This window comes from Strix uralensis, chromosome 3, assembly GCF_047716275.1.
Source record: "Strix uralensis isolate ZFMK-TIS-50842 chromosome 3, bStrUra1, whole genome shotgun sequence".
Lineage (NCBI taxonomy): Eukaryota > Metazoa > Chordata > Aves > Strigiformes > Strigidae > Strix > Strix uralensis.
The window spans coordinates 34,471,287-34,483,417 of NC_133974.1; the positions used below are offsets into that span (position 1 = coordinate 34,471,287).

The 12,131-nt window shown below is 38.3% G+C and overlaps 1 protein-coding gene across 31 annotated transcripts in view; it reads left to right on the plus strand.

The window, feature by feature from the left end:
• The window catches only part of RIMS1 (regulating synaptic membrane exocytosis 1), a 353,684-nt gene that overhangs the window by 278,727 nt on the left and 62,826 nt on the right, over positions 1–12,131 (plus strand). For 20 of the 31 annotated variants that reach the window (XM_074861877.1, XM_074861845.1, XM_074861846.1 and 17 more), the window contains one exon: positions 1,771–1,937. The exons of the other annotated variants lie outside the window; for them this stretch is intronic. In XM_074861877.1, the coding sequence (XP_074717978.1) occupies positions 1,771–1,937 (167 nt within the window). The remainder of the gene's footprint in view (positions 1–1,770; positions 1,938–12,131) is intronic. 31 annotated transcript variants of the gene reach the window in all.

Below are 12,131 nucleotides of genomic sequence, written 5' to 3' on the forward strand. Positions count from 1 at the left end.
CTGCTGCATCTGTTTCCATGTCAATGCCTGTTAAGACATGTTATTTGAGCTCAAAGTCATCATGGTCCAAGCTATTCTGAAATCCGCAGAGTTTCATTTAGTATTTGAAGCTGAAAATTTACCTTTAGTAAACCAGAACTTTCTCTCCCACAGATGTTTTTATTCAGTCAGCCAATGCAAGCCCCTCACAGGGTATTGCTAAGAATTTCCTTAATGCACACCCCTCAGGTCAACCCCCCAGGCTTTTATTAATAAATTGGTTTTTGTTTTTTATCTTGGCATATGCTGTCCAGGAGCTGTGAGTATCCCTGAAATACATGCTGAGACACTAAATTTATATAACCTCCATTTCTCCTACAGATTTCTATATTTACAGTTAGTGCTTAGTATCCTCATTATTCCCTCCCCTTCTCTACTCCCATTAACTTCCTCATCTTATCTTAGATGTTTTACCTAGAGGTTTCCAAGTGTGCTGTGGAGACCCCAGACATAGTGGCTGAAAGGTACTGGAACAAGAGAAGATAAACCTGGCTTGAGGACAGGAGGCCTGTTACATTAATCTGTAGAAACCTGAGCTTGCATTTGCCAGGCTTTTAAAGCTAAGTCATGACATTTGCTGACTGACTCAGCCTGCAACCCAGTGCCTAGTTGAGCTGGGGATATTCACAGACTGTCACAGCTTTGTGTATAATTCATAAATAAGCTTTTATGACTTGCAATTTTACAGAGCACAGATCCGGAAAATAAACTCCCTAGAGTGTCGTGTCAAAAACTGCCTGGTCTTCCCATGTGTTAATAGTTTTCCCATAATATGCCCTGGGAAGTATACCACTGTTTAAGGCACTTCCCAGCCTTGCTCTCTAATGATAGTGGGTTTTAATTTTGTGAACCTGACAATGATTTGAACCTCATATCTGTGTGACTGAAGATTTAGGTAAGTGTGACATTGCTAGGATTGAAGCTTTCTTTTATATATGTCTGACTGATGATGTGAGTAATACAAGATTATGCAGAGGCGGTGTGGTGTCACAGTTGGTTTTAACTAATCAAAGCTTCTGCTGTTAGCAAAAGGGAAATAACTTCTACCCCTGTCCACATACTCCTCCTGCTTGGTCTTCTGCTAGTTCTCATGCACATGCACATGTAAAAGCAGCTAGATCAGGGAACTGATCTGCCTGAAAACAAATACTGGTTTTGCAGAGTTAGCTTTCTGCCTGACTAGTCCTCTACTATCATGATAGAAAGAGATATTTTAAGGTAGAAAATGTACCTTTTTCCTTTTCTGATAGAACTTAGTTATTGAAATCGATCACCAATGACAGCTTCATGTAGCATTGCATTTCACTCAGACTCATACGCAATTCTCCTGTTCCAAACAAACTGTACAGGTATTTCATAGCATGGTTTTTAATATTTGAAAAGCTGAAAAGAGGGTCTATAGACAAATTGATGGTATGTATGTGCTTGAGAAGATGTCTGTCTGCTGCATAAATATTTCATTATTATAGTTCCAGTGTACTAAAGAACCAGCAGTCTATTATTTCAATTCTAATGCTGTAATTTATTTCAAGTGTCTTATTTGGTCCATAAATACCATGTTTAATTTCTTCACTAGACATAAAGACATTACTTAATACCATTATTATTTCATACCATTTTGTTAGATCTAAAAGCAGTTAGAGAGAATTGTCATACTTAGGTCATTTGTTGTCTCAATATATACATTATGTTTTGATGAGACTCCTCACCCTTTCTTTTCTTGATCTCTAGTATAATATACAAACAGATCAGTACAGAAGTTGTGATAACGTCTCTGCCAAATCATCAGATAGTGATGTCAGTGATGTGTCAGCCATTTCCCGAACCAGCAGTGCCTCACGCCTCAGCAGCACAAGTTTTATGTCAGAGCAATCTGAACGCCCTCGGGGCAGAATCAGGTGAGTTCTCAGTGCAGCTTCAATTGTATCACACCCCCTCTTTCGTTTAGTGCCAAAATACCACCACAAATTACTGAAATTAGAAGACCACAACATGAGAATTTATGGAAAATGTTATGCACATATAAACGGTCTTCCATTGCTAGCCTAAAATGACAATATTTTTGCAGTTGTACGTATAAAACAGAAAGCAAACTTCCCACGAGGAAATGACAGATTAATGTATTTGTGGCAAGTGGAACTTGAACACACACTATCATCTCATTGCTGGCTATGAATCAGTGTAATCTATATGCCAATAAGTATTACAGCAGAAATACTACTAGATTTTTTACCTAAAGAAATTTCTTTCATAAAAGCTCTGTTTTTCTTTCTTTCAATCTGTATTTATTCCCTATCTACCTGCTTTTATTTTGCTGTTTTCATGCATATGATAAATTACTAGTTTTGAAACAAGTATTTGTATAGTAACTCTGATATTTCTGCTTCAAAAGTAGTTTAATTCATTTGTGTTATCAATAATTGAGTATTTCTTTCATCCTTGATAATAATCTATTCTCAGTTTAGTGCTTTTTTAGATAGATTGGTTCCTGTCTTCATTTAACTTGATGACAAAATTCCCACCAGCTATAACAGCTGTAGGATTGGCTTGGTAGTCTATGATTACATCTACCAATATCTGAACTCTCAAAAATTTGACTTTTAAGTGTTATAAGACACAAGAATAATTAGGAACTATTAAAAAAAAAAAAAAAGTCCCTATGCAGGAAATCATTCTGATAAAAGCCTGGATGGCATCATTTAGTACTTCAGAACGCTTCTACACAGATTCACTATCTGAGAAGTTTAGCTGAAGGCTTTTTGAATTGTTCGTGGAATGGGAGGGGATGTTAGACAAACTCAGAAACTGGCTTCTATGTATGAAGTAGCTCCACCTCATTTGTTTGTTAAGGAAAGTTCACAAGGGTATTCAAGGTCATGTTTCAGATTGGTGAAATTATAACCTGATGGCTGCAGTAATCCCCAATCCAGCAGAACGCTGCAGTGGAACTGTAAATGTATTTAAAATTATTCAAGTGTTTAAAGTTATTTCATGTGTTTAAATGCTGCATTTCATTGTGTCCTAGCTTTTCAGTATTTGTCTCACAGAGGGCTTTAATTGTACCAAAATACCTGTATTTCCTAGACATTGAATTTTCTCAGCTAGGCCCTGTCACAGTATCTTTGGCAGGTTGAACAAAATAGGATTTTTTCCCATAAATATCTCTGTGTTGAACATATTTTATCAGATATGTTCCTTGGGTTCAGAATGTCTGATCACAAATACCAGATCCAGACGAACCAGTAACCTCATGTGAGGCTGGAAAGGGGGAAACCTAGGGTCAAATCCTTGCTCTCGTTCAATCTCTTCCATTCTAATGAGTAGCAGAGCACCTTGGGTACAGGATTAGCTGACTTAGTGTATGAAACCAAGTGTCTGCAATGGGAGCTCCAGTTCAGCTTCACTCTAGACCTCTACAATGAGATGTAAATAGAATTCAGATGCCTTCCCTTTCAGATACTGTCCACAGAATCCATACCTCAGAGATTAGACACTTTATACTTGCTTGCTTGAATTTTCTCTACGCTCAAGTAGTACTTCCATAGTGAACAAAATGTATAGTAATAATATGCATTGAAGCTCATTCAGTAGAAACAAGAGGAAAAAAGTAATAGATTCAGAAATTACTCATATCTTTCAATATTTTTCTTCTAATCTGGCAGTGGTTTTGCTCCCCTAAAAAACCTGTTAAAGTAAGTGAGACATGCCTACTGTGCAATTAGCCTATTTCAACCATTACGTGCAGTGGAGTAAAATTTAAAATAATTTTAATGTTTTGTTGGAAAACATTGTATCCAGCAGATTAACATCCACTGTTCAAAATTTTCCATTTGACTTGTCCATACTTATTTTTGGATGATTGCCTGTCATCACTATAAAAAGTTCCAAGTCTTTAGAGACCTGCAAAAATGTTTTATCATGGGAATTAGATGTCAAGAGAGGTCAGAATGAAAGGAAGTTAGGTGTTGAAGAAAAGAAAAAGAGAAGGCATTTTGCTGATATCTGAGTGTTTCCTACTCTCCAATGTCTGTACTGGTAGCCTCTGTCACATAGCCTTTACTCAATTCTTTGTGCATCTTACTTATTACATGGAAATGAGGAGTTAGTTTAGGGAAGGGGTTGATTGTATTATGCACAATTTTTTCAGAGTGAGGTTCATGCTGTTTAACTTTAGCCTTAAAAACTACATATCTACAGTAGAATCCACATAAAAATTAGGTTTTTGTTAGATTATTTGTCTAACTTCCCTCAGTCATTAAAAAGAATCTCAGATGGTTCACCTCATCTTCAGATAGATGTCAAAGACAGGTGAATTGTCCATTTCTAGCATTAATTGTTGAAGGTACCCTGCATTAGTTTAGATTGGTTGTTTTAATTTTAGACATCTAAAATTAAGTGAAATGGATTCTTTCTCCTAAGTATTGATGTTTCTTTAAATTCAAGGTATTAGAAATTTGAAGTTCAAATTTGATTAGTAATTTGAAGTTCAGATTTTATTTTTGCCTCCAAGGAGCCTGTTGTTAACATATATCAAGCGGGATGGGATGGGATGGGATGGGATGGGATGGTTGAACAGGAGGGGCAAGGAAAAGAGCATTTTTTGACTTCCTGTGTTCTGTCTTACTGAAATCACGTATCCACCATCATCTTCATTTGGAAGTGTGTCAGCCCAGTGTCCATGGCAAGTATGTGAGTGTAAAGTTAAGTTTAAAGACAAAGTTCGTTGAACTGCCTTTTCTATACACCTCCTTCAGTTCTCCAGATACCTTCTGGAGGTAAGAGCTACGAAAAGCTACTAAGCATATAGAAACTCAAAGGAGGTGGCCCAGTTTTATCCATCTCACTAAATGAAATCATTTAGCTAGTATCCTTAGATGCCTTTTATCCAGAACTAAAATACACAAATTCAGAATACACAAGTAAGATTCCCAGTCTGTATCACCTTTGGAAAGAGTGTCTCCATCTCTTCCTCCACTGAGTAGAGAACAATGAATCCTAGGGCTATTGATCAGCAAGCTGATCAATTAAATTAAATGGAGAAATGTGACTGGAGAGTACTCCAGGATTCAGATGAGTAACCTGAAGTGAAACTGTACTACTCAACATTTTTACATGAGCTAAAAAACACTGTTTAGTTACTCGTATTAAGAGTTGTGGTGTCAAATTTCTGAATGTGAAGTGTGCCAGCCTAAGACAGAAGTAGTTTTAGTTAACATTGTTAGTCAATATCACCCCATCATCTGTGAAATTAAGCTCCTAGACATAGGAAAATACAAGATACTGTTCTCTTTAGGGCTATCATTAAGAAAACAAACTTTTGTTATAACTTTGTACAAAGTATCATTACTTTTAAATGTCAGAAAGACTGATATTTCAGGTCATAGTGAGTGTGGTTTATATCCACTAACTTCACCACCAGTACTGCCAGCACAAACAGCTTCCTGACCTTTCCTCCCAAATCCTAATGGAGGAAAGATCCTTAAAAAAATCTGGGTAATGCCTTTTCCCCGTCAATCCGGGCAGAATTGATCTCTTTCTCTTGTCCCTCAGTTCTGAAGATTTGAGATTCTATCATTTCAGACAATGTATTCTACTTTATCCTAACTTTATAAATAGTTATTCCTTTATTCAAGCAGTAAAGATTTTAAAACCTGGAAGCACATCTCTTTTTCTTGTGGCTTTAGTCTGTGGGTATTAGCTATAAGTGTAGAACAATTTGTGGGGATTTCAGCAATTTTTAATTTTAATGAGTAACTCCTTCAGTTACAAACTATACTGTGCATTTAATAATGTACAGCTTTTATAGAATGAAACACTATCTGAACAGGAAGGATAAAACCAGCTGGTGCAGAACAACACAGAAATACTGTGCGTCTTGTTTGAATAGCTAGATAAACACTCTAGCTATTCTTTGGGTCAAAACTCCCAAATTTAAAGTTTTGTAGTATTAGGAAACTTGAGCATGTTGAAGAAGTTAGTAACACAGAGAGAATGGAAGTAAGCCTTCCCTTTTCTTTAATCAGTGACAAGACTGTGTCTAAACCTTTTAAGGCAGAAGACTAATTTCATTCCTACAGTATATTTGTAATTGAATTACCTGTCAGAAAGCTGTGACATAGCATTCATGGAAAATACCATTAGTTAATCTTCGGTCTGGAGATTTTGTTGATTAACACTTCTAATAGGTTGGAAGAGCGAATTATGATTGATGCAAGTTCTAAATATAAGTGTATAAAATAGCTTCTTCATTTCTAATTTGTTTAGCAGTTTCAGCTGAATGTTATAACAAATGGCTATGCATGGATAAACTAGTCTGCCTATGAAATTATTCCGAACATCTTTCTTGTTACCATCCTGGGAAGTCTGGTTGACTGCCATGCTCTCTAGTGGAAGTGCAGGCAAATATCAGGAATTTTTGTTCCAGGAACAAAATGTTCTGGGGCTTTTGACTTGAATCAGAATCAGAGTTGTAAATTTGGCTTGCCATAGCGTTTGGAGTTGATGTGCATTTCATGACTAAAGTCAGATTACCAGTCCTTCTTTATGCAGGTTTGCTTTCAGCAATCATGATCTTTACTCATTAATAATACAGTCAAGCAGTACTTTGTGCCTATGTATGCTGCACATGTTACTGTGTCTGACTCAGGAACAATTCTCACATCCTAAATGAATCAGAAGGAAATTTTTCATGGTTTCACATAAATGATTGATAAGTAAGAATCCATGTTAAATACATGATGATTAATCAGCCCCATATGGGCTTGATCACACAAAGAAGGACATTCACTCACTTCATTAAAAATTAGCCATAATGATGTCATTGCATCATTTTTCATTAGGGGCCTGCTTATGCAAAGACACCTGGACTTCTCAGTGATGTCAAGTAGGGAACTGTCATGGTGAGCTGGAAAATTCTGTTTTGCAGGATTTAGGAAGTTGACTACAATAAGGTTTCACTTAAATCTGATTGAACAAAATCTACTAAATATATGAAAGACTAGATAACTACTTTTAAGGTGAATTTCTCTCAGTGTGTCTAGATTTCAAACAAATTTCCCCTGCATTAGGAATATCACTGTTATTCCTCGTTTTAAAATTGAAAACCACATCTTTATTAAGAATTATATTTAGTATCTTAATAAATATGTGATATAATATAATTATGTATGCACCATATTTTAATCAGGTTTCACATGCTTTGCTGAATTGAATGCTTAATTTTAATTAAAATATTTTAAATTAGTTTATCAAAGAAAAAGGATAATATAATGGGTTGTAACAGTGAACTTAAACCAGTCCTAATTTATCTCATGTATTATACCGTGCCACTGAATGGTTTATATCACAAACTCATATATGCTTCTTGGGATTCAGGTATGTTCACAGTACATTACTGAAGGAAAGTAACTTTTTTTGCTTCATACTGTCAGACTGTCTCTGACAAACCTTTTCATCCTCAATTTCCAGAACAGCATATACAATTTGCATGTGGCTGTTACTCTGTCAGTACACTAGAACTTTAGCGGTAGTACACTGAAGCTTTGAAACAGAAACAAAAGAGGAGGGAAATGACGACGCACGATCAAGTGAGGAAGTGGTTGGTGGGTTGATAAGCTAAGGGTGCAGGATGATGGAGACAGGCAGGACATCATAATCTACAAATCAGGGCAAGAAGAAGCCCATCCCAAGTGTATGCACATGAATACAGATGTGCTTGAGAGGAGAGCATTTGGGGGAACCTTTTCTGGAAGATAAGCACAAGTGGGTGGCTCTCTGAATGGCCTGTGTATGGGGAACAAACAAGAGGAATTAGAGGTGTGTTGTGCAGCTGCAGAACTATGATCCCATCATGATCACAGAGAGGCAGTGGGATAGTTCATATGACCAGAGTGCTGCAATCCATGGAAGCACAGGGCAGAATGGCAAGGAAGAACTGCCCTTTATGTGAGAGAGCAGAGTGTGCAGGGAGCACTGCCTAGAGATGGGTGATGAACTAGCTGAAAGTTTATGGGTCAGGATTAGAGGGCTAGCAAATGTCATGATATTGTGGGTGTCTGCTCTGGACTTCCTGATCAGGAAGAAGAAGTAGATGAAACCTTATTCCAACAACTGGAAGATTCACATTCACAGGCTCTGGTTTTCATGGGGAACTTGAACCATCCTGATATCTGCTGGTTGAGCAACATGGTAGGCGCAAGCTATTCAAGAGGTTTCTCTAGTGAACTGATGACCAGAGGGAAAGTCTGGAGCAAGGACTCAGCAGAGGATGATCAGATCAGGAAACATTTAAACAAACTGGACATGTACAAGTCATTGGCACATGACAAGATGCACTCATGAGCACTAAATGAGCTGGTGCTGACTGCTGTCATTGGAAGACCATTCAATAACCTTTGGAACATCATGGCAACCGGGGGATGTTCTTGAAGACTGGAAGAAAGAAATTGTTACTATTGTCTTCAAGAGGGACAAGGGGGATCTGGGGAACTATAGGTCTGTCTGCCTCAGCTCAACCCCTGAAAGGTGATGGAGCAAATAATGCTGGAAACCATTGCCAGACATACAGAGCAAGAGGGTGATTGTGAATAGTCAGCTTGAATTTACAAAGGCGAAATCATGCCTGACCAGCCTGATAGCCTTCTGTCATTAGTTGACTTGCTTGGTGGATGAGAGGAGAAAAGCAAATGTCTCTATCTTGTCTTTAGTAAGGTTTTCAGCACTCTCTTCTGAAACATCCTCATAGACAAACTGAGGAAGTACAGCCTAGGTAAGTGAACAGTGAGGCAAATTGAAAACTGGCAGAATAGCAGGCTCAGAGGGTTGTGATCTGTGACACAAGGTTTGGGAGGCAAGTCACTATTGGTATACGCCTGGGGTCAATATTGTTGCGGTACTGTTTAACATCTTAATTAGTGACTAGGATGATGGGACAGAGTGCACCCTCAGCAGGTCTGCAGGCAACAGAAAACTGATAGGAATGGTTGATAGGCTTAGATGGGTGTGACACTATTCAGAGGGACCTCGACAGGATGGAGAAATGGACCAATAGGAACCTCATGAAGTTCAACAAGCGAAATGCAAAATCCTGCATCTGGGGAGGAATAACCCCTTACCATTACACACTGGGGACTCATACCTGGGAGGCAGCTTTGCAGGAAAGATCCTAGGATCCTTGTGGACACTAAGTTGAACCTGAGCCAGCAATGCCTCCTTGCATTAAAGAAGGCCGACACCATTCTAGGAAGAGTGTTGCCAGGTATCTGAGGAACATGGTCCTTCCCCACTACTCAGCTCTAATGAGACACATCTGGAGTGCTGAGTCCATTTCTGAGCTCCTCAGTACAAGAGACATGGATCTACTGGAGCAAGTCCAGCAAAGGGCCATGAAGATGATGAAGAGATTGGAGCATCTGTCATACAAGAAGAGGCCGGGAGAGCTGGGACTGTTCAGCCTGGAGAACAGAAGGCTCAGGGGGATCTTATCAATATGCATAAATGCCTGATGAGAGAAAGTAAAGAAGACAGGGCCAGACTCTTCTCATTGAAAGGATGAGAGGCAATAGGCACAAACTGAAATAAGAGAAATCACTCTTAAACATAACAAAAACCTTTTTTCTGCAAAATTTATTGAACACTGTGACAGATGGCTCAGAGATGTTGTGCAGTCTCAATACCTGGGGATATCCAAAACCCAACTGGATATGGCCCTGAGCAACCTGCTCTTATTGACCCTGCAGTGAGCAGGAGGGTTGGACTAAACAATCTCCAAAGGTGTCCTCCAACCTCAACTATTCTATGATTTTGTGAATAGTGTATTGAGTAGGTGAGTATGCTGTATCTTGAAATGACTTCTAATTTAAGTCAGATAGGGATTGAATGAAAGTAAAATAGTTATAGAATGCAAAGTAGGTGAAAGTTAAGTGTGAAACAACATAACTAACAGGAATTAAAAATTGTTTCATCTATATTTAACTCCTCAATTCTTTCTCCTATTTTCACATCACCTGTTGTAGATGCTGACCCTTTACCTCACTCATATGAATACTTTACAACTCTAATAGATATGCATCTATCAGAGGCAATCTTCTGTGATCATACCACACTAGATTTTGTCGTCTATCCTTTCCTCAGGGTTTCTTTTCAGTTTCTTTCAGGTTCAGATCTTATTTCACACATACACACACATGCATGCACAGCACTATTGATTCTTAACCAGTTTAGGAGGGTGCTCCTCAACCCTGTGATTTTTGTTTTACTTCTCTGAGTCAGCATGCACACACTTTAATATGCATGTATTTCAAAAATGCAAATGACCCTTTAGCAGATTAGGTTATCTCCTGCCTTCCACTCTGCTGCTATCAATTCATTATCACACTTAGAGAAGGAATATTGGTTTTCCTAACTGTTGCTACATGTAGCAATATGTAAACATTACTAGGAAGCTTCTCCCTGTGCTAAAATGATCCTTTTTATATCAAGCTCTAAAGTTGACCATGCTACTTGGTTTCATGTCAGTAGGATTAAAACATGCAACTTACTTCTGGGTCATTGTGACAACCTGGTAAGATAGTAAGCAACTACTTTGAGCTGATAAATGATCTTGTAATGACCAGTCCTCGGACTTATCTTTAATGGATACCTAAACAGACTGGACATAAGCAGATCTTCAGGAATGTTGTTTCATGAAACCTCAGCTTTATTAGGTGACACATATGGAAGCATTCGGTCATAATTCAGCCCTGTTTTGTAGTAGGTGCTGTCTGTAAGCCAATTCTCCCTACATCTGTTCTGTCCTATGTATATGAACAGAGGACTAAAAGGGACCTGTCTGGTGTCACTGAATGTAGCTTCTGCTATCACAAAGAACTGAATGACATCCATGTATTTTCAGGATCCATCTTCAACATAATTGTTTGCTTTTGAACCCGCTTATTTCAGAATGTTTTCCAAATATAGTTTCTTTGATACTCTGGAAATTTCTTTCAGTTACAGTGTAAATGTATTCACAGTGAGGTTAAATACATTGTTCACATTTGTCCCTCTGCCAATATTGGCATCTTATTTAAATAGGTTTTTCCTCCCTTCTATTTACTCCCTGGGGTATCATAGCAAGCAATCATAGCTCAATGGTTTAACTAGTTGCTGTTTCCTCAGTTACGTATTACATCCTTTCTCTTTTGTTGGTCATCCTAGCAGCCCTTCTCAGCTCGTTTCCAGTTTGAATGAAACCTTCTTGAAATCGTGTGACTAGTAGTGTAGATGAGGTCTCCTGAATAGTGTCATTAATTCTGCCCTGACCAACACATGGAAGAATCCATTTGCTTTTTTCATAACCGTAATACTTAGTTGTGCGGTTGTATAGCAGTTGGCCAAAATGGTCAAAAACTGTAACCATATCAGAAGCTGCGCCTTTGAAGTCATAGTTACAGCTGGATGGTTTCCTCAGTTCCCTGCATCTCCTTCAGAGTTCTTTCTCCTCGGAGACTTGAGCATGCATGAAGAGCTAGCTGACACCAGTGTGGTCCACGGCAGTGTTCTCTTCAGAGCCTGCTGCTGGCCTTTCCTCTGCAGGCTCTCCTTGCCACTTCAACCAGGAGGAAATCTGAGAAACCTGGGTCTTTTTTTTATCCCCTCAGAGTTTTGATTAGCAGTAGTACTTACTGAGAAGGAAGACCTGGCGAATCAAAATTAGCTTTCAGATATAACTGTAGTTTCCAAATATCCTTAGCTTTTTGTACTGAAAAGGAACTCTCTGCTAATTAACAAATCTGCTGTTCATTTCTTTCTTTTAAAAGGAATGAACTTATTGAAGTTGGATTTGACTGTGACTGAAGATTTGCACTAAAAGTCTGAATGTCACTGTGAAACTGAAGATAACACAGCTAGTGTATCGTGCAACATTAACTTTTTGGATCCATGGGTTTTGCCCAACTCCAACACTTCTTCCAGTTTGTCATCAGGAATTAGAAGTACCCTCTGCTATATCTATGTCAGTCTCTGAGGAAACTTTCCTTCTGCTGATGGTACTCTCATGCAAGAAGCTAACTAGAAATTAGGGCATTTAAATATTTTCTTTTCAAAGCATTTGGGGA